Consider the following 22,852-nt stretch of genomic DNA (forward strand, 5'->3'; position numbering starts at 1 on the left):
TGTGTCTGGTAGAGACCACCACTGCTGTGTGTCTGGTAGAGACCACTACTGCTGTGTGTCAGGTAGAGACCACTACTGCTGTGTGTCTGTTAGAGACCACCACTGCTGTGTGTCAGGTAGAGACCACTACTGCTGTGTGTCTGTTAGAGACCACTACTGCTGTGTGTCTGGTAGAGACCACTACTGCTGTGTGTCAGGTAGAGACCACCACTGCTGTGTGTCAAGTAGAGACCACCACTGCTGTGTGTCAGGTAGAGACCACTACTGCTGTGTGTCTGGTAGAGACCACTACTGCTGTGTGTCAGGTAGAGACCACCACTGCTGTGTGTCTGTTAGAGACCACCACTGCTGTGTGTCTGGTAGAGACCACTACTGCTGTGTGTCTGGTAGAGACCACCACTGCTGTGTGTCAGGTAGAGACCACTACTGCTGTGTGTCAGGTAGAGACCACCACTGCTGTGTGTCAGGTAGAGACCACTACTGCTGTGTGTCAGGTAGAGACCACCACTGCTGTGTGTCAGGTAGAGACCACCACTGCTGTGTGTCTGTTAGAGACCACCACTGCTGTGTGTCAGGTAGAGACCACCACTGCTGTGTGTCAGGTAGAGACCACTACTGCTGTGTGTCAGGTAGAGACCACTACTGCTGTGTGTCAGGTAGAGACCACTACTGCTGTGTGTCTGGTAGAGACCACTACTGCTGTGTGTCTGGTAGAGACCACCACTGCTGTGTGTCTGGTAGAGACCACTACTGCTGTGTGTCAGGTAGAGACCACTACTGCTGTGTGTCTGTTAGAGACCACCACTGCTGTGTGTCAGGTAGAGACCACTACTGCTGTGTGTCTGTTAGAGACCACTACTGCTGTGTGTCTGGTAGAGACCACTACTGCTGTGTGTCAGGTAGAGACCACCACTGCTGTGTGTCAGGTAGAGACCACCACTGCTGTGTGTCAGGTAGAGACCACCACTGCTGTGTGTCAGGTAGAGACCACTACTGCTGTGTGTCAGGTAGAGACCACCACTGCTGTGTGTCAGGTAGAGACCACCACTGCTGTGTGTCTGGTAGAGACCACTGCTGCTGTGTGTCTGGTAGAGACCACCACTGCTGTGTGTCAGGTAGAGACCACTACTGCTATGTGTCAGGTAGAGACCACTACTGCTGTGTGTCTGGTAGAGACCACTACTGCTGTGTGTCTGTTAGAGACCACTACTGCTGTGTGTCTGGTAGAGACCACCACTGCTGTGTGTCTGGTAGAGACCACCGCTGCTGTGTGTCTGGTAGAGACCACTACTGCTGTGTGTCAGGTAGAGACCACCACTGCTGTGTGTCAGGTAGAGACCACCACTGCTGTGTGTCTGTTAGAGACCACTACTGCTGTGTGTCTGGTAGAGACCACCGCTGCTGTGTGTCAGGTAGAGACCACTACTGCTGTGTGTCAGGTAGAGACCACTACTGCTGTGTGTCAGGTAGAGACCACTACTGCTGTGTGTCAGGTAGAGACCACTACTGCTGTGTGTCTGGTAGAGACCACTACTGCTGTGTGTCTGGTAGAGACCACTGCTGCTGTGTGTCAGGTAGAGACCACTACTGCTGTGTGTCTGGTAGAGACCACCGCTGCTGTGTGTCTGGTAGAGACCACTACTGCTGTGTGTCAGGTAGAGACCACCGCTGCTGTGTGTCTGGTAGAGACCACCACTGCTGTGTGTCAGGTAGAGACCACTACTGCTGTGTGTCTGGTAGAGACCACTACTGCTGTGTGTCTGGTAGAGACCACTACTGCTGTGTGTCTGGTAGAGACCACCACTGCTGTGTGTCTGGTAGAGACCACTACTGCTGTGTGTCAGGTAGAGACCACTACTGCTGTGTGTCTGGTAGAGACCACCACTGCTGTGTGTCTGGTAGAGACCACCACTGCTGTGTGTCAGGTAGAGACCACCACTGCTGTGTGTCTGGTAGAGACCACCACTGCTGTGTGTCAGGTAGAGACCACTACTGCTGTGTGTCTGTTAGAGACCACTACTGCTGTGTGTCTGGTAGAGACCACTACTGCTGTGTGTCTGTTAGAGACCACCACTGCTGTGTGTCAGGTAGAGACCACTACTGCTGTGTGTCAGGTAGAGACCACCACTGCTGTGTGTCTGGTAGAGACCACCACTGCTGTGTGTCTGGTAGAGACCACTACTGCTGTGTGTCTGGTAGAGACCACTACTGCTGTGTGTCAGGTAGAGACCACTACTGCTGTGTGTCAGGTAGAGACCACCACTGCTGTGTGTCTGTTAGAGACCACTACTGCTGTGTGTCTGGTAGAGACCACTACTGCTGTGTGTCTGGTAGAGACCACTACTGCTGTGTGTCAGGTAGAGACCACCACTGCTGTGTGTCTGGTAGAGACCACTACTGCTGTGTGTCAGGTAGAGACCACTACTGCTGTGTGTCAGGTAGAGACCACTACTGCTGTGTGTCAGGTAGAGACCACTACTGCTGTGTGTCTGGTAGAGACCACTACTGCTGTGTGTCAGGTAGAGACCACCACTGCTGTGTGTCAGGTAGAGACCACCACTGCTGTGTGTCAGGTAGAGACCACCACTGCTGTGTGTCAGGTAGAGACCACCACTGCTGTGTGTCTGGTAGAGACCACCACTGTTGTGTGTCAGGTAGAGACCACCACTGCTGTGTGTCAGGTAGAGACCACCACTGTTGTGTGTCAGGTAGAGACCACCACTGCTGTGTGTCAGGTAGAGATCACTACTGCTGTGTGTCAGGTAGAGATCACTACTGCTGTGTGTCAGGTAGAGACCACCACTGCTGTGTGTCTGGTAGAGACCACTACTGCTGTGTGTCAGGTAGAGACCACTACTGCTGTGTGTCTGTTAGAGACCACCACTGCTGTGTGTCAGGTAGAGACCACTACTGCTGTGTGTCTGTTAGAGACCACCACTGCTGTGTGTCAGGTAGAGACCACCACTGCTGTGTGTCAGGTAGAGACCACTACTGCTGTGTGTCAGGTAGAGACCACTACTGCTGTGTGTCTGTTAGAGACCACCACTGCTGTGTGTCAGGTAGAGACCACCACTGCTGTGTGTCTGTTAGAGACCACCACTGCTGTGTGTCAGGTAGAGACCACTACTGCTGTGTGTCAGGTAGAGACCACCACTGCTGTGTGTCTGTTAGAGACCACCACTGCTGTGGGTCAGGTAGAGACCACTACTGCTGTGTGTCTGTTAGAGACCACTACTGCTGTGGGTCTGTTAGAGACCACTACTGTTGTGTGTCTGTTAGAGACCACTACTGTTGTGTGTCTGTTAGAGACCACTACTGCTGTGTGTCTGTTAGAGACCACCACTGCTGTGTGTCTGTTAGAGACCACCACTGCTGTGGGTCTGTTGGTGCCACTGGCTCCAGTCCAGTGTGAGCAGTTCTTCTGCAGTCTTATGTAGTTATTGGCACACGTGTGTCCGGTATCCATCCGGGTGCTTCAGAAGAACTTCCATTTGTGTTTGTTGAGGCGATGCAAATGTCTCACAGTCACCTGTGTGAACGTCCAGCGTTTTACTTCTTCTTCTTTTGTTTTGGAATGATGTTTGCATGGAGGCGGGCTGTGAGAGTCCTATTCAGAGAATGCAGATGATGATTCTGGCCAGATCACAGTGGGCTCCAACATTAGCTAGTTGTAGTGGCGAGACAGAAAACCGCTGGAGGCGCCCCGCCCAGGAGTACTGACAACTGCACTGCATGTGATGTAACACTGGATTTCAAACTAGGAACCTCACTTGTGGGGTGCCAGCATAGTCGTCTGATGGCTTCTGACAATGACATGCTGCTTGTGTACCAGCGTAGCACTGTGGAGTTAGATGGAGTTAGATGGTGTTAGATGGTGTTAGATGGCGTTAGATGGAGTTAGATGGCGTTAGACAGCATTAGATGGTGTTAGATGGAGTTACATGGAGTTAGATGGTGTTAGATGGCGTTAGATGGCGTTAGACAGCATTAGATGGTGTTAGATGGAGTTACATGGAGTTTGATGGTGTTAGATGGTGTTAGATGGCGTTAGATGGTGTTAGATATAGTATAGTGGTGTACTGGTGGAAGTATAGTAGTGTACTGGTAGAAGTATAGTGGACTTCTGGTGGAACTATAGTAGTATACTGGTGGAAGAAGTATAGCGGTGTCCTGGTGGAAGTCTAGTGGTGTCCTGGTGGAAGTGTAGTGGTGTCCTGGTGGAAGTATAGTTGTGTCCTGGTGGAAGTGTAGTTGTGTCCTTGTGGAAGTCTAGTAGTGTCCTGGTGGAAGTGTAGTTGTGTCCTGGTGGAAATGTAGTGGTGTCCTGGTGGAGGTCAAGTGGTGTCCTGGTGGAAGTATAGTTGTGTCCTGGTGGAAGTCTAGTGCTGTCCTGGTGGATGTCCAGTGGTGTCCTGGTGGAAGTCTAGTGGTGTCCTGGTGGAAGTGTAGTGGTGTCCTGGTGGAGGTCAAGTGGTGTCCTGGTGGAAGTATAGTTGTGTCCAGGTGGAAGTCTAGTGTTGTCCTGGTGGAAGTGTAGTGGTGTCCTGGTGGAGGTCAAGTGGTGTCCTGGTGGAAGTGTAGTGGTGTCCTGGTGGAAGTGTAGTGGTGTCCTAGTGGAGGTCAAGTGGTGTCCTGGTGGAAGTCTAGTGGTGTCCTGGTGGAAGTGTAGTGGTGTCCTGGTGGAGGTCAAGTGGTGTCCTGGTGGAAGTGTAGTTGTGTCCTTGTGGAAGTCTAGTAGTGTCCTGGTGGAAGTGTAGTTGTGTCCTGGTGGCAATGTAGTGGTGTCCTGGTGGAGGTCAAGTGATGTCCTGGTGGAAGTATAGTTGTGTCCTGGTGGAAGTCTAGTGCTGTCCTGGTGGATGTCCAGTGGTGTCCTGGTGGAAGTCTAGTGGTGTCCTGGTGGAAGTGTAGTGGTGTCCTGGTGGAGGTCAAGTGGTGTCCTGGTGGAAGTATAGTTGTGTCCAGGTGGAAGTCTAGTGTTGTCCTGGTGGAAGTGTAGTGGTGTCCTGGTGGAGGTCAAGTGGTGTCCTGGTGGAAGTGTAGTGGTGTCCTGGTGGAAGTGTAGTGGTGTCCTGGTGGAGGTCAAGTGGTGTCCTGGTGGAAGTCTAGTGGTGTCCTGGTGGAAGTGTAGTGGTGTCCTGGTGGAGGTCAAGTGGTGTCCTGGTGGAAGTGTAGTTGTGTCCTTGTGGAAGTCTAGTAGTGTCCTGGTGGAAGTGTAGTTTTGTCCTGGTGGAAATGTAGTGGTGTCCTGGTAGAGGTCAAGTGGTGTCCTGGTGGAAGTATAGTTGTGTCCTGGTGGAAGTCTAGTGCTGTCCTGGTGGATGTCCAGTGGTGTCCTGGTGGAAGTCTAGTGGTGTCCTGGTGGAAGTGTAGTGGTGTCCTGGTGGAGGTCAAGTGGTGTCCTGGTGGAAGTATAGTTGTGTCCAGGTGGAAGTCTAGTGTTGTCCTGGTGGAAGTGTAGTAGTGTCCTGGTGGAGGTCAAGTGGTGTCCTGGTGGAAGTGTAGTGGTGTCCTGGTGGAAGTGTAGTGGTGTCCTGGTGGAGGTCAAGTGGTGTCCTGGTGGAAGTCTAGTGGTGTCCTGGTGGAAGTGTAGTTGTGTCCTGGTGGAGGTCAAGTGGTGTCCTGGTGGAAGTGTAGTTGTGTCCTTGTGGAAGTCTAGTAGTGTCCTGGTGGAAGTGTAGTTTTGTCCCGGTGGAAATGTAGTGGTGTCCTGGTAGAGGTCAAGTGGTGTCCTGGTGGAAGTATAGTTGTGTCCTGGTGGAAGTCTAGTGCTGTCCTGGTGGAAGTCCAGTGGTGTCCTGGTGGAAGTGTAGTGGTGTCCTGGTGGAAGTATAGTTGTATCCTGGTGGAAGTATAGTTGTGTCCTGGTGGAAGTCCAGTGGTGTCCTGGTGGAAATGTAGTTGTGTCCTGGTGGAAGTCTGGTGGTGTCCTTGTGGAAGTGTAGTTGTGTCCTTGTGGAAGTGTAGTTGTGTCCTGGTGGAAGTGTAGTTGTGTCCTGGTGGATATCTAGTGGTGTCCTGGTGGAAGTCTAGTGGTGTCCTTGTGGAAGTCTAGTGGTGTCCTGGTGGATGTCTAGTGGTGTCCTGGTGGAAGTGTAGTGGTGACCTGGTGGATGTCTAGTGGTGTCCTGGTGGAAGTCTAGTGGTATCCTTGTGGAAGTCTAGTGGTGTCCTGGTGGAAGTGTAGTTGTGTCCTGGTGGATGTCTAGTGGTGTCCTGGTGGAAGTCTAGTGGTGTCCTGGTGGAAGTGTAGTTGTGTCCTGGTGGAAGTCTAGTAGTGTCCTGGTGGAAGTGTAGTTGTGTCCTGGTGGATGTCTAGTGGTGTCCCGGTGGAAGTCTAGTGGTGTCCTTGTGGAAGTCTAGTGGTGTCCTGGTGGATGTCTAGTGGTGTCCTGGTGGAAGTGTAGTTGTGTCCTGGTGGAAGTCTAGTAGTGTCCTGGTGGAAGTCTAGTTGTGTTCTGGTGGAAGTGTAGTGGTGTCCCTGTGGAAGTATAGTGGTGTCCTGGTGGAAGTGTAGTTGTGTCCTGGTGGAAGTCTAGTGTTGTCCTGGTGGAAGTGTAGTTGTGTCCCCGTGGAAGTATAGTGGTGTACTGCTGGAAGTGTAGTGGTATCCTGTTGAAAGTATAGTGGTGTCTTGTTGGAAGTATAGTGCTGTTCTTGTGGAAGGCTATTGGCGTCCTGGTGGAAGTGTAGCGGTGTCCTGGCAGTGTTTCAATCCTCCATCTTGTCCTTGGGAGGTTTTTGTAAGCATCCTTATATGTGTGTCTGGGTGGAGACTTCTACCTCACCGCTGTTTTTATCTGTCTGCATTGTTGGCGTTGCATTGTCAGCTTGGCACCTATCACACACCTGTGTGTCCTGGAGGAGGCCCTCCTCCAGGACACACAGGTCCAAGGACGAAATATATATATATGAAGTCAAAGGAGGAGGGGTGCGTACTCCTTGGACTTTATGTCATTCTTTATGTTAACACTAATTCAGGGCTCTGCAAACACACTTCGTTTTAACTCGTAAAGACTCAGCCATCGGCTTCCAACAAGGATGAGCCTCCTTTCTGTCCCCATGGCAACTTGATGACTTGTCTGTAACTCCTCCCCCCTAGACTTGCACTGCGGGCCTTGACTGTCACAACCAGCTATCTTCCACTTAAATGTCTGTCAGAGCCAATCAGAGTCCCCCGTGCTTGTATGGCTGGGTGTTTGGCTTCCCCTCGCCAAACTGATCAGGGTTAAACAAAAGGCAGGCCCAGGGGTCGACGGGCTAGCCAACACAGGCTGAAGGCGTTGACACTTCGAAACACACACACACACACACACACACACACACACACACACACACACACACACACACACACACACACACACACACAGCCTTGTAAACTGAAGAATATCCGTATGTAATACAGTTTTGATTGCTCATGGGAGGAGGGTCGGGAGCTGTTTGAGGTTTTGGGGGAGGGTCAAACAAAGACCCTCCTATCCGCCGAGGGGGCCTCAAGCCTGTCTCGACCAGAAAGACAGCTGAAGTCTAAAGTGGGAATTAAGCCAGTCCGTCACAACCGGGTCGCTTGCCCAGCTCAGCCCAAATGATGCCGAGGCCCCTTCTGCCCCACCACCCTGGGATAGGCTGGGAACGTTGGCTTAAACAGCAGCCGGTGGGATAAAACGTCATTCAACCTGTTTAACGATACATAAATTAAATCATTCAACTAGTACTGTGTTGGTGAATCACCTCTCACATCCACCTGTCATGTCACATCCACCTGTCATGACATATCCACCTGTCATGTCACATCCACCTGTCATGACATATCCACCTTTCATGACATATCCACCTGTCGTGTCACATCCACCTGTCATTACATATCCACCTGTCATGACAGATCCACCTGTCATGTCACATCCACCTTTCATGTCATGTCAGCCACCTATCCTGTCATATCCACCTGTCATGTCACCTCCACCTGTCATGTCATATCCACCTGTCATGTCATATCCACCTGTCATGTCATAGCCACCTGTCATGTCACATCCACCTGTCATGTCATATCCACCTGTCATGTCATATCCACCTGTCATGACATAGCCACCTGTCATGTCACAGCCACCTGTCATGTCATGTCATATCCACCTGTCATGACATATCCACCTGTCATGTCACAGCCACCTGTCATGTCATGTCATGTCATGTCACATCCACCTGTCATGACATAGCCACCTGTCATGTCATATCCACCTGTCATGTCATGTCATGTCATGTCATATCCACCTGTCATGACATATCCACCTGTCATGTCACATCCACTTGTCATGTCACAGCCACCTGTCATGTCATGTCATATCCACCTGTCATGTCATATCCACCTGTCATGACATATCCACCTGTCATGTCACATCCACCTGTCATGTCATATCCACCTGTCATGACATAGCCACCTGTCATGTCACATCCACCTGTCATGTCATATCCACCTGTCATGACATATCCACCTGTCATGTCACATCCACCTGTCATGTCATATCCACCTGTCATGACATAGCCACCTGTCATGTCACATCCACCTGTCGTGCTAGCCTACAGGGCAGTGAAAGGAACAGCTCCTTCCTATCTCCAGGGCATGGTCAAGCCCTACACCCCCGCCCGACCACTTGGCTCTGCTGCCTCGGAACGCCTGGTTGCCCCGTTGCTCAGAGGCCCCTGCTGCCGATCGACCCGGTCCCGGCTCGGTTCTGTCCTGGCCCCACAGTGGTGGACTGAACTCCCGACTGATGTCAGGACAGCGGAGTCCTGCCCATCTTTCACCGCAGATTGAAACTCACCTCTTCAAGAACTACTACCCTGTTCTTACCACTTACTGTATTCACTCATTTAAAAACAAATCTCTTTCTTGCGCTTTTACTGTAGCACTGGTTTTGCTCTTAGATGCTTGTTTAGATGCACTTCTGACCTCTGATGACTAGTAGTTCTCCTGATCTCCTACATTACATGATGCTCTTATTGTAAGTCGCTTTGGATAAAAGCGTCGGCTAAATGACTGGAATGTCATGTCATGTCATGTCATGTCATGTCACATCCACCTGTCATGTCACATCCACCTGTCATGTCATGACATAGCCATCTGTCATGTCATATCCACCTGTCATGTCACGTTTGTTCTGCTTCTCAATATCAAACGGTATCGTTTTATGTGGCTGTGCTGCAGAATCTCACTGAGTTCTGTGAACACCTCAACACCAGCTGAAGTCATGTGATTCTGAATGTTATGAGCTACAGTCAAAGTCTGTCTTTGTGAAAGCGGCCCATGATTCTTAGCATTTTGCATCTTCATCATAGCAGCCAAACGTGGAAGTAGAGGACAGCAGCAAGTTTGAAGAGGAAGTGAAGTTGTGTCTCACCATCACATGTGGTGGACTGCACTGGTAGAAGACTTCTACCAACAGACACACCTGTCTCACCATCACATGTGGTGGACTGCACTGGTAGAAGACTTCTACCAACAGACACACCTGTCTGACCATCACATGTGGTGGACTGCACTGGTAGAAGACTTCTACCAACAGACACACCTGTCTCACAATCACATGTGGTGGACTGCACTGGTAGAAGACTTCTACCAGCAGACACACCTGTCTCACAATCACATGTGGTGGACTGCACTGGTGGAAGACTTCTACCAGCAGACACACCTGTCTCACAATCACATGTGGTGGACTGCACTGGTAGAAGACTTCTACCAGCAGACACACCTGTCTCACAATCACATGTGGTGGACTGCACTGGTAGAAGACTTCTACCAACAGACACACCTGTCTCACCATCACATGTGGTGGACTGCACTGGTGGAAGACTTCTACCAACAGACACACCTGTCTCACAAACACATGTGGTGGACTGCACTGGTAGAAGACTTCTACCAACAGACACACCTGTCTCACAATCACATGTGGTGGACTGCACTGGTAGAAGACTTCTACCAACAGACACCCCTGTCTCACAAACACATGTGGTGGACTGCACTGGTGGAAGACTTCTACCAGCAGACACACCTGTCTCACCATCACATGTGGTGGACTGCACTGGTAGAAGACTTCTACCAACAGACACACCTGTCTCACAATCACATGTGGTGGACTGCACTGGTAGAAGACTTCTACCAACAGACACCCCTGTCTCACAAACACATGTGGTGGACTTCACTGGTGGAAGACTTCTACCAGCAGACACACCTGTCTCACCATCACATGTGGTGGACTGCACTGGTAGAAGACTTCTACCAACAGACACACCTGTCTCACCATCACATGTGGTGGACTGCACTGGTAGAAGACTTCTACCAACAGACACACCTGTCTCACCATCACATGTGGTGGACTGCACTGGTAGAAGACTTCTACCAACAGACACACCTGTCTCACAATCACATGTGGTGGACTGCACTGGTAGAAGACTTCTACCAACAGACACCCCTGTCTCACAATCACATGTGGTGGACTGCACTGGTAGAAGACTTCTACCAACAGACACCCCTGTCTCACAAACACATGTGGTGGACTGCACTGGTGGAAGACTTCTACCAACAGACACACCTGTCTCACCATCACATGTGGTGGACTGCACTGGTAGAAGACTTCTACCAACAGACACACCTGTCTCACAATCACATGTGGTGGACCGCACTGGTAGAAGACTTCTACCAACAGACACACCTGTCTCACAAACACATGTGGTGGACTGCACTGGTGGAAGACTTCTACCAACAGACACACCTGTCTCACAAACACATGTGGTGGACTGCACTGGTAGAAGACTTCTACCAACAGACACACCTGTCTCACAAACACATGTGGTGGACTGCACTGGTAGAAGACTTCTACCAACAGACACCCCTGTCTCACAATCACATGTGGTGGACTGCACTGGTAGAAGACTTCTACCAACAGACACACCTGTCTCACCATCACATGTGGTGGACTGCACTGGTAGAAGACTTCTACCAGCAGACACACCTGTCTCACAAACACATGTGGTGGACTGCACTGGTAGAAGACTTCTACCAACAGACACACCTGTCTCACAATCACATGTGGTGGACTGCACTGGTAGAAGACTTCTACCAACAGACACACCTGTCTCACCATCACATGTGGTGGACTGCACTGGTAGAAGACTTCTACCAGCAGACACACCTGTCTCACAATCACATGTGGTGGACTGCACTGGTAGAAGACTTCTACCAACAGACACACCTGTCTCACAATCACATGTGGTGGACTGCACTGGTAGAAGACTTCTACCAACAGACACCCCTGTCTCACAAACACATGTGGTGGACTGCACTGGTAGAAGACTTCTACCAACAGACACCCCTGTCTCACCATCACATGTGGTGGACTGCACTGGTGGAAGACTTCTACCAACAGACACACCTGTCTCACCATCACATGTGGTGGACTGCACTGGTGGAAGACTTCTACCAACAGACACACCTGTCTCACAAACACATGTGGTGGACTGCACTGGTAGAAGACTTCTACCAACAGACACACCTGTCTCACAAACACATGTGGTGGACTGCACTGGTGGAAGACTTCTACCAACAGACACCCCTGTCTCACAAACACATGTGGTGGACTGCACTGGTAGAAGACTTCTACCAACAGACACCCCTGTCTCACCATCACATGTGGTGGACTGCACTGGTAGAAGACTTCTACCAACAGACACACCTGTCTCACCATCACATGTGGTGGACTGCACTGGTAGAAGACTTCTACCAGCAGACACACCTGTCTCACAAACACATGTGGTGGACTGCACTGGTAGAAGACTTCTACCAGCAGACACACCTGTCTCACCATCACATGTGGTGGACTGCACTGGTGGAAGACTTCTACCAACAGACACACCTGTCTCACAATCACATGTGGTGGACTGCACTGGTGGAAGACTTCTACCAACAGACACACCTGTCTCACCATCACATGTGGTGGACTGCACTGGTGGAAGACTTCTACCAACAGACACACCTGTCTCACCATCACATGTGGTGGACTGCACTGGTAGAAGACTTCTACCAACAGACTCCACATCACCAGCAGGTAAAACTCACCTTCAGCCATGTTTGGTTTGTTGTGTGGCAGGGAAGATGCTGACACCCAGAAAAGAGCCTGTGGACCAAGACGATGGCTGAATCTGCTTTGTGACTCTTAGTTGCCGTAGTGATGCCATGGTAACACTAGACAAGCAGCCCATCAATCTGCTGCTCCTGTTAAATCCAGTTAGAATAACAAGGAGAGCCGGTGAGCACAAGACGTCTTTAACTAAAACTGCTCACAAGAGTCATTGGAAAGGTTCACACCCTCCAGTCTTCTACTGTGTGTGTGTGTGTGTGTGTGCGTGCGTGTGTGTGCGCGCGCTTGTGTGTGTATGCTCAGAACTTAACCAGTGTCACAAATAGTTGGTGTTAGACCGTCACCTTTGTCACGGTTGAAACAGAGCCAAGTCATAAAGATAAGAAGTGAAAACACATCTACCACTCCCATGGCATTTTATATACTTAATGCTGATGTACTTCTGCATCTCATTTAGTCGACGTTACCATTGGCAACAGTAGTCGGAGTATGAGAAGCTGTGAGATGGGTACACATTCACTTGGGCCTATACCGGCACACAAAATGCAACATCCCAGGTCTGGCCTGTGACAGTGTGAAACCCTGAAGCCCACTCCTATTACCTGTAAATCACATCGTAGTTTAGAAACTTATTGTGTCAAAGGGGTTGACTCCCAGACCTAGCTTTCCTGCCATCTGAGTAGGACTAAGTTATTACCCCCACCACATGGGTACAGTTTACCCATTATACAATGTTGACCCTTTCTGTCAGAAACTCATTTTAAAATAATATCATTTATCATTTTAAATGAAATAATGATATTGTGATTCTGATGATAATCTCTTGAGTTGATCAGCCACAGAACGAAAATATGGGAAAGAGTAATAGAAGCTAGGTTAAGAGGAGAGGTGATGATCAGCAGCAGCAGTATGGTTTCATGCCAGGAAAGAGCACCACAGATGTGATGTTTGCTTTGAGAATGTTGATTGAGAAGTATAGAGAAGGCCAGAAAGAGTTGCATTGTGTCTTTGTAGATTTAGAGAAAGCTTATGACAGGGTGCCGAGAGAGGAGGTGTGGTATTGTATGAGGAAGTCGGGAGTTGCAGATAAGTATGTAGGAGTGGTGCAGGATATGTATGAGGGAAGTGTGACAGTAGTGAGGTGTGTGGTTGGAATGACAGATGGGTTCTAGGTGGAGGTGGGATTACATCAAGGATCGGCTCTGAGCCCTTTCTTGTTTGGAATGGTGATGGACAGGTTGACGGACAAGATCAGACAGGAGTCTCCATGGACGATGAAGTTCACGGATGACACTTTGATCTGTAGCGAGAGTAGGGTGCAGGTTGAGGAGAGCCTGGAGAGGTGGAGGTATGCAATGGAGAGAAGAGGAATGAAAGTCAGTAGGAGCAAGATGGAATACCTATGCATGAATGAGAGGGAGGACAGTGGAATGGTGAGGATGCAAGGAGTGGAGGTGACGAAGGCATATGAGTTTAAATACTTGGGGTCAACTGTCCAAAGTAACGGGGAGCACAGGAGAGAGGTGAAGAAGAGAGTGCAGGCAGGGTGGAGTGGGTGGAGAAGAGTATCAGGAGTGATGTGTGACAGAAGGGTACCAGCAAGAGTTAAAGGGAAGGTTTACAGGATGGTTGTGAGACCAGCTATGTTATATGGTTTGGAGACAGTGGCACCGACGAAAAGACAGGAAGTGGAGGTGGAGGTGGCAGAGTTGAAGATGCTAAGATTTTCATTGTGAGTGATGAAGAAGGACAGGATTAGGAACGAGTATATTAGAGGGACAGCTCAGGTTGGACGGTTTGGAGACAAAGCAAGAGAGACAAGACTGAGATGGTTTGGACATGTGTGGAGGAGAGGTGCTGGGTATACTGGGAGAAGGATGCTGAATATGGAGCTGCCAGGGAAGAGGAGAAGAGGAAGGCCAAAGAGGAGGTTTATGGATGTGGTGAGGGAGGACATGCAGGTGGCTGGTGTGACAGAGGAAGACACAGAAGACAGGAAGAGATGGAAACGAATTATCCGCTGTGGTGACCCCTAACGGGAGCAGCCAAAAGCAGTAGTAGTAATAGTAGTGTAGTAGTAGATGTTAATCTCATGAGAAAATCTTTTAACAGATTTTTCCTTTTTCATGGTAACAGGAAGACTTTGGAGGAATACTTCCTCAGCCAGTGGTAGCAGTCGGTTTGCGAGGATGTGAGCGAAGACTTTGCCTGTTGTTGACAGGAGTGAGATTTTCCTGTAGTTTCGACATTCCACCTCGTCCCCTTTCTTGGGAGCATCCCTGAGCTCTGAGGGATGCTCTTCTTTTTCCCAGACCTTGAGGAAGAGGGCATTGATGTGGTACAGGAGCTCTGGTTCACCTTCTTTTAAGATCTCAGCTGGGATCCCGTCTGAACCGGTGGCCTTGATTTTCTTAAGGCTCCTGATGGCATCTTGAACCTCTGTCATGGTGGGAGGTTCCCTAATGGGAATCTGGGGAATGTAGCTGGCAATGTCTGGTTCAGTTGTGATGTTGCAGTTGAGGAGTTCCTGGAAGCACTCCTTCCATTGGGCATTAATGGACTCGTTGTCCCTCAGCAGCTCCTGCCTGTCCTTTGAGTGCAGGGGGCTTAAGCTGTTGTTGCTTGGACCACAGACAGCCTTAGTAGCACTGGAAAAGCCTTTGGTGTCACCCACGTCTGCCAGTCACTGGATTTCCAAAGCCTTTCCTGTCCACCAAGAGTTCTTAAGCTCCCTCACCTGTCTCTGGATGCCCGCCTTGGCTCTGGAGTGAGCCACTCTTTTAGCTTTGCAGATTACATCACTTTGCCAGGCACGAAAGGCTTTCCTTTCCTGAGCTGTCCTATCTCTGTGTCATTCTCATCAAACCAGTCCTAGTGTCTTCTGGACTTGTACCCAAGGGTGGTTTTGCAGGTGTTGCGGACGGTGGATTTGAGCAGGTTCCAGTGCTTCTCAATGTCCTCAGGACATTCCCATTGGAGGGTTTCCCCAAGAAAGTCACCTGAAGTTGCTGCTCGGTGGCAGTTTCATTCAGGCTTTCAAGGTTCAGTCTCGGCCAGATCTGCTTCTTTGGACCCTCCTCTTCCTTTTGAGTTTGATGGACATCGTGGAGTGGATGAGGTGATGATCTGTCCAGCAGTTATCTGCATCAATCATGGCCCTCGTGATTTTCAAGTCACGGCGGTCCCTGGTTCGTACAATGACATAGTCAAGGAGAGGCCACTGTTTGGAGCGTGGGTGTTACATGATGCCGTAAATTTGTTTTTCTGGTGAAACAGAGTGTTAGTGATGGTGAGGTCATACTAAAATCATCAAGTATCTCCTTTATTTTCTCAACATTTAGGAAGAGCTTGTTATCTTGACACCATATGGGTAGGTCCCTTACCTCCTTCCTATAGGCATCTTCATTGTTGTCATTTATCCGTCCCAGTTACTGTGGTGTCATCTGTGAATCTCACTCTGCTGTGATGATGTTAGGTGACACAGTCAAGTGAGAACAGACTGTCGAGTAAGGGACTAAGGCAACAACCCTGCGGTGCTCCTGTGTGGAGAACTATGGTAGATGAGTAGCTGGTACCTGCTCTCACTGTCTGGGGTCTGCCAGTCAGAAAGTCATACAAGCACTTACAGATGGAATTACAAAGACCAGGGTCACGAAGCTTTAACAGCAGTTTGATGGTATTAAATGCAGAGCTCGAGTCAATAAACGACATTCTGACATGGGTGTTTTTTCCTTCAGAGCCTGTATTTCCACCCTTCTCCATCTCCCTCACTCTTTCCCTCCACATCACTCTCTTTCTGTCTTCTTCTCTATCTTTCATCTCTGTCTCTGTCTCCCTCTCCCTCTGTCTCGCTCTCTCTGTCTCTCTCTCTCTCTGTCTCTGTCCCGCAGTTGGTGTCAGACAGTAATTGCTGTAGGACAGTGTGTCAGTAGACTGTGTGTAGCAGCTGTAGGTCAGAGTGTGTCAGTAGACTGTGTGGAGCAGCTGTAGGTCAGAGTGTGTCAGTAGACTGTGTGGAGCAGATGTAGGCCAGAGTGTGTCAGTAGACTGTGTGGAGCAGCTGTAGGTCAGAGTGTGTCGGTAGACTGTGTGGAGCAGCTGTAGGCCAGAGTGTGTCAGTAGACTGTGTGTAGCAGCTGTAGACCAGAGTGTGTCAGTAGACTGTGTGGAGCAGATGTAGGCCAGAGTGTGTCAGTAGACTGTGTGGATCAGATGTAGGCCAGAGTGTGTCAGTAGACTGTGTGTAGCAGATGTAGGCCAGAGTGTGTCAGTAGACTGTGTGGAGCAGCTGTAGGTCAGAGTGTGTAGATGTAGGTCAGAGTGTGTCAGTAGACTGTGTGGAGCAGATGTAGGTCAGAGTGTGTCAGTAGACTGTGTGGAGCAGCTGTAGGTCAGAGTGTGAAGATGTAGGTCAGAGTGTGTCAGTAGACTGTGTGGAGCAGATGTAGGTCAGAGTGTGTCAGTAGACTGTGTGGAGTAGCTGTAGGCCAGAGTGTGTCAGTAGACTGTGTGGAGTAGCTGTAGGTCAGAGTGTGTCAGTAGACTGTGTGGAGTAGCTGTAGGTCAGAGTGTGTCAGTAGACTGTGTGTAGCAGCTATAGGTCAGAGTGTGTCAGTAGACTGTGTGTAGCAGATGTAGGTCAGAGTGTGTCAGTAGACTGTGTGTAGCAGCTGTAGGTCAGAGTGTGTCAGTAGACTGTGTGGAGCAGCTGTAGGTCAGAGTGTGTCAGTAGACTGTGTGGAGCAGATGTAGGCCAGAGTGTGTCAGTAGACTGTGTGGAGCAGCTGTAGGTCAGAGTGTGTCGGTAGACTGTGTGGAGCAGCTGTAGGCCAGAGTGTGTCAGTAGACTGTGTGTAGCAGCTGTAGACCAGAGTGTGTCAGTAGACTGTGTGGAGCAGATGTAGGCCAGAGTGTGTCAGTAGACTGTGTGGATCAGATGTAGGCCAGAGTGTGTCAGTAGACTGTGTGTAGCAGATGTAGGCCAGAGTGTGTCAGTAGACTGTGTGGAGCAGCTGTAGGTCAGAGTGTGTAGATGTAGGTCAGAGTGTGTCAGTAGACTGTGTGGAGCAGATGTAGGTCAGAGTGTGTCAGTAGACTGTGTGGAGCAGCTGTAGGTCAGAGTGTGAAGATGTAGGTCAGAGTGTGTCAGTAGACTGTGTGGAGCAGATGTAGGTCAGAGTGTGTCAGCAGACTGTGTGGAGTAGCTGTAGGCCAGAGTGTGTCAGTAGACTGTGTGTAGCAGCTGTAGGCCAGAGTGTGTCAGTAGACTGTGTGGAGCAGCTATAGGTCAGAGTGTGTCAGTAGACTGTGTATAGCAGCTATAGGTCAGAGTGTGTCAGTAGACTGTGTGGAGCAGCTGAAGGTCAGAGTGTGTCAGTAGACTGTGTGTAGCAGCTGTAGGCCAGTGTGTCAGTAGACTGTGTGGAGCAGATGTAGGTCAGAGTGTGTCAGTAGACTGTGTGGAGCAGATGTAGGTCAGTGTGTGTCAGTAGACTGTGTGTAGCAGCTGTAGGCCAGAGTGTGTCAGTAGACTGTGTGTAGCAGCTGTAGGTCAGAGTGTGTCAGTAGACTGTGTGGAGCAGATGTAGGTCAGAGTGTGTCAGTAGACTGTGTATAGCAGCTATAGGTCAGAGTGTGTCAGTAGACTGTGTGGAGCAGCTGAAGGTCAGAGTGTGTCAGTAGACTGTGTGTAGCAGCTGTAGGCCAGAGTGTGTCAGTAGACTGTGTGGAGCAGATGTAGGTCAGAGTGTGTCAGTAGACTGTGTGTAGCAGCTGTAGGCCAGAGTGTGTCAGTAGACTGTGTGTAGCAGCTGTAGGTCAGAGTGTGTCAGTAGACTGTGTGTAGCAGCTGTAGGTCAGAGTGTGTCAGTAGACTGTGTGGAGCAGATGTAGGTCAGAGTGTGTCAGTAGACTGTGTGGAGCAGATGTAGGTCAGAGTGTGTCAGTAGACTGTGTGTAGCAGCTGCAGGTCAGAGTGTGTCAGTAGACTATGTGGAGCAGATGTAGGTCAGAGTGTGTCAGCAGACTGTGTGGAGTAGCTGTAGGCCAGAGTGTGTCAGTAGACTGTGTGTAGCAGCTGTAGGCCAGAGTGTGTCAGTAGACTGTGTGGAGCAGCTATAGGTCAGAGTGTGTCAGTAGACTGTGTATAGCAGCTATAGGTCAGAGTGTGTCAGTAGACTGTGTGGAGCAGCTGAAGGTCAGAGTGTGTCAGTAGACTGTGTGTAGCAGCTGTAGGCCAGAGTGTGTCAGTAGACTGTGTGGAGCAGATGTAGGTCAGAGTGTGTCAGTAGACTGTGTGGAGCAGATGTAGGTCAGTGTGTGTCAGTAGACTGTGTGTAGCAGCTGTAGGCCAGAGTGTGTCAGTAGACTGTGTGTAGCAGCTGTAGGTCAGAGTGTGTCAGTAGACTGTGTGGAGCAGATGTAGGTCAGAGTGTGTCAGTAGACTGTGTGGAGCAGATGTAGGCCAGAGTGTGTCAGTAGACTGTGTGTAGCAGCTATAGGTCAGAGTGTGTCAGTAGACTGTGTGTAGCAGCTGTAGGTCAGAGTGTGTCAGTAGACTGTGTGTAGCAGCTGTAGGTCAGAGTGTGTCAGTAGACTGTGTGTAGCAGCTGTAGGTCAGAGTGTGTCAGTAGACTGTGTGGAGCAGATGTAGGTCAGAGTGTGTCAGCAGACTGTGTGTAGCAGCTGTAGGTCAGAGTGTGTCAGTAGACTATGTGGAGCTGATGTAGGTCAGAGTGTGTAGATGTAGGTCAGAGTGTGTCAGTAGACTGTGTGGAGCAGATGTAGGTCAGAGTGTGTCAGTAAACTGTGTGGAGCAGCTGTAGGTCAGAGTGTGTAGATGTAGGTCAGAGTGTGTCAGTAGACTGTGTGGAGCAGATGTAGGTCAGAGTGTGTCAGTAGACTGTGTGGAGCAGATGTAGGTCAGAGTGTGTCAGTAGACTGTGTGTAGCAGCTGTAGGTCAGAGTGTTTCAGCAGACTGTGTGGAGTAGCTGTAGGCCAGAGTGTGTCAGTAGACTGTGTGGAGCAGATGTAGGTCAGAGTGTGTCAGTAGACTGTGTGGAGCAGATGTAGGTCAGAGTGTGTCAGTAGACTGTGTGGAGCAGATGTAGGTCAGAGTGTGTAGATGTAGGTCAGAATGTGTCAGTAGACTGTGTGGAGCAGATGTAGGTCAGAGTGTGTCAGTAGACTGTGTGGAGCAGATGTAGGTCAGAGTGTGTCAGTAGACTGTGTGGAGCAGATGTAGGTCAGAGTGTGTCAGTAGACTGTGTGTAGCAGCTGTAGGCCAGAGTGTGTCAGTAGACTGTGTGGAGCAGATGTAGGTCAGAGTGTGTCAGTAGACTGTGTGGAGCAGCTGTAGGCCAGAGTGTGTCAGTAGACTGTGTGTAGCAGCTGTAGGCCAGAGTGTGTCAGTAGACTGTGTGTAGTAGCTGTAGGTCAGAGTGGGTCAGTAGACTGTGTTGAGCAGCTGTAGGTCAGAGTGTGTAGATGTAGGTCAGAGTGTGTCAGTAGACTGTGTCGAGCAGATGTAGGTCAGAGTGTGTCAGTAAACTGTGTGGAGCAGCTGTAGGTCAGAGTGTGTAGATGCAGGTCAGAGTGTGTCAGTAGACTGTGTGGAGCAGATGTAGGTCAGAGTGTGTAGATGTAGGTCAGAGTGTGTCAGTAGACTGTGTGGAGCAGATGTAAGTCAGAGTGTGTCAGTAAACTGTGTGGAGCAGCTGTAGGTCAGAGTGTGTAGATGTAGGTCAGAGTGTGTCAGTAGACTGTGTGGAGCAGATGTAGGTCAGAGTGTGTCAGTAGACTGTGTGGAGCAGATGTAGGTCAGAGTGTGTCAGTAGACTGTGTGTAGCAGCTGTAGGTCAGAGTGTTTCAGCAGACTGTGTGGAGTAGCTGTAGGCCAGAGTGTGTCAGTAGACTGTGTGGAGCAGATGTAGGTCAGAGTGTGTCAGTAGACTGTGTGGAGCAGATGTAGGTCAGAGTGTGTCAGTAGACTGTGTGTAGCAGCTGTAGGTCAGAGTGTGTCAATAGACTGTGTGGAGCAGATGTAGGCCAGAGTGTGTCAGTAGACTGTGTGTAGTAGCTATAGGTCAGAGTGTGTCAGTAGACTGTGTGGAGCAGATGTAGGTCAGAGTGTGTGAGTAGACTGTGTGTAGCAGCTGTAGGCCAGAGTGTGTCAGTAGACTGTGTGTAGTAGCTGTAGGTCAGAGTGTGTCAGTAGACTGTGTGGAGCAGCTGTAGGTCAGAGTGTGTAGATGTAGGTCAGAGTGTGTCAGTAGACTGTGTGGAGCAGATGTAGGTCAGAGTGTGTCAGTAAACTGTGTGGAGCAGCTGTAGGTCAGAGTGTGTCAGTAGACTGTGTGGAGCAGATGTAGGTCAGAGTGTGTCAGTAAACTGTGTGGAGCAGCTGTAGGTCAGAGTGTGTAGATGTAGGTCAGAGTGTGTCAGTAGACTGTGTGGAGCAGATGTAGGTCAGAGTGTGTAGATGTAGGTCAGAGTGTGTCAGTAGACTGTGTGGAGCAGATGTAGGTCAGAGTGTGTCAGTAAACTGTGTGTAGCCGCTGTAGGCCAGAGTGTGTCAGTAGACTGTGTGGAGCAGATGTAGGTCAGAGTGTGTCAATAGACTGTGTGGAGCAGCTTTAGGCCAGAGTGTGTCAGTAGACTGTGTGTAGTAGGTATAGGTCAGAGTGTGTCAGTAGACTGTGTGGAGCAGCTGTAGGTCAGAGTGTGTCAGTAGACTGTGTGTAGTAGGTATAGGTCAGAGTGTGTCAGTAGACTGTGTGGAGCAGATGTAGGTCAGAGTGTGTGAGTAGACTGTGTGTAGCAGCTGTAGGCCAGAGTGTGTAGATGTAGGTCAGAGTGTGTCTGTAGACTGTGGGGAGCAGCTGTAGGTCAGAGTGTGTAGATGTAGGTCAGAGTGTGTCAGTAGACTGTGGGGAGCAGCTGTAGGTCAGAGTGTGTCAGTAGACTGTGGGGAGCAGCTGTAGGTCAGAGTGTGTAGATGTAGGTCAGAGTGTGTCAGTAGACTGTGTGGAGCAGCTGTAGGTCAGAGTGTGTCAGTAGACTGTGGGGAGCAGCTGTAGGTCAGAGTGTGTCAGTAGACTGTGGGGAGCAGCTGTAGGTCAGAGTGTGTCAGTAGACTGTGGGGAGCAGCTGTAGGTCAGAGTGTGTCAGTAGACTGTGTGTAGCAGATGTAGGTCAGAGTGTGTCAGTAGACTGTGGGGAGCAGCTGTAGGTCAGAGTGTGTCAGTAGACTGTGTGTAGTAGGTATAGGTCAGAGTGTGTCAGTAGACTGTGTGGAGCAGATGTAGGTCAGAGTGTGTGAGTAGACTGTGTGTAGCAGCTGTAGGCCAGAGTGTGTAGATGTAGGTCAGAGTGTGTAGATGTAGGTCAGAGTGTGTAGATGTAGGTCAGAGTGTGTCTGTAGACTGTGGGGAGCAGCTGTAGGTCAGAGTGTGTAGATGTAGGTCAGAGTGTGTCAGTAGACTGTGGGGAGCAGCTGTAGGTCAGAGTGTGTAGATGTAGGTCAGAGTGTGTCAGTAGACTGTGGGGAGCAGCTGTAGGTCAGAGTGTGTGAGTAGACTGTGTGTAGCAGCTGTAGGCCAGAGTGTGTAGATGTAGGTCAGAGTGTGTCTGTAGACTGTGGGGAGCAGCTGTAGGTCAGAGTGTGTAGATGTAGGTCAGAGTGTGTCTGTAGACTGTGGGGAGCAGCTGTAGGTCAGAGTGTGTAGATGTAGGTCAGAGTGTGTCAGTAGACTGTGGGGAGCAGCTGTAGGTCAGAGTGTGTCAGTAGACTGTGGGGAGCAGCTGTAGGTCAGAGTGTGTAGATGTAGGTCAGAGTGTGTCAGTAGACTGTGGGGAGCAGCTGTAGGTCAGAGTGTGTAGATGTAGGTCAGAGTGTGTCAGTAGACTGTGGGGAGCAGCTGTAGGTCAGAGTGTGTCAGTAGACTGTGGGGAGCAGCTGTAGGTCAGAGTGTGTAGATGTAGGTCAGAGTGTGTCTGTAGACTGTGGGGAGCAGGTGAGTGTGGTGAGGAGGAGTATGGCTCTTTAGGGTCTCATTAGAGGAAGAGCAGTTGGCAGAGCGCTGGAGAAACCACTGCTTAATGTCCGGGTCACAGTCAGGTGTGTGTGTGTGTGTGTGTTTGTGTGTATGTGTGTATGTGTTTGTGTGTATGTGTTTACGTTTTGTGTGTGTTTGTGTGTGTGTGCATGTGTCAGATTGTGTGTGTGTATGTGTGCATGTGTCAGATTGTGTGTGTATGTGTGTATGTGTCATATTGTATGCGTGTATGTCTTTGTGTGTATGTGTTTGTGTGTGTGTCAGATTGTATGTGTGTTTGTGTACGTGTGTGTATGTGTGTGTGTGTGTGTGTTTGTGTGTGTATGTGTGTATGTGTCAGATTGTATGTGTGTATGTCTTTGTGTGTATGTGTTTGTGTGTGTGTCAGATTGTATGTGTGTTTGTGTACGTGTGTGTTTGTGTGTGTATGTGTGTGTGTGTGTGTGTGTGTGTGTGTGTGTGTGTGTGTGTGTGTGTATGTGTGTATGTGTCAGATTGTATGTGTGTTTGTGTGTGTGTGTGTACCAAAATATGGCTGGCTCCTCGGATGATGTGCTGAACAGCAGTGGATTGTGGGACTGCTGGAGGGATTAGCCCCCACACGACCCTCGTTTCAAAGACCCAGTGAGCCACGATGGTGCCAGAGAATAAGCGACCAATGAAGG

At 49.9% G+C, this 22,852-nt stretch overlaps 1 protein-coding gene across 1 annotated transcript in view; it reads left to right on the forward strand.

The window, feature by feature from the left end:
* The window catches only part of cspg5a (chondroitin sulfate proteoglycan 5a), a 145,441-nt gene that overhangs the window by 13,743 nt on the left and 108,846 nt on the right, over positions 1 to 22,852 (forward strand). Inside the window, exon 2 of the mRNA XM_056286886.1 lies at positions 12,815 to 12,820. Within this exon, the coding sequence (XP_056142861.1) occupies positions 12,815 to 12,820 (6 nt within the window). The remainder of the gene's footprint in view (positions 1 to 12,814; positions 12,821 to 22,852) is intronic.

The sequence above is a fragment of the Lampris incognitus genome, chromosome 9 (assembly GCF_029633865.1).
Source record: "Lampris incognitus isolate fLamInc1 chromosome 9, fLamInc1.hap2, whole genome shotgun sequence".
Classification (NCBI taxonomy): domain Eukaryota; kingdom Metazoa; phylum Chordata; class Actinopteri; order Lampriformes; family Lampridae; genus Lampris; species Lampris incognitus.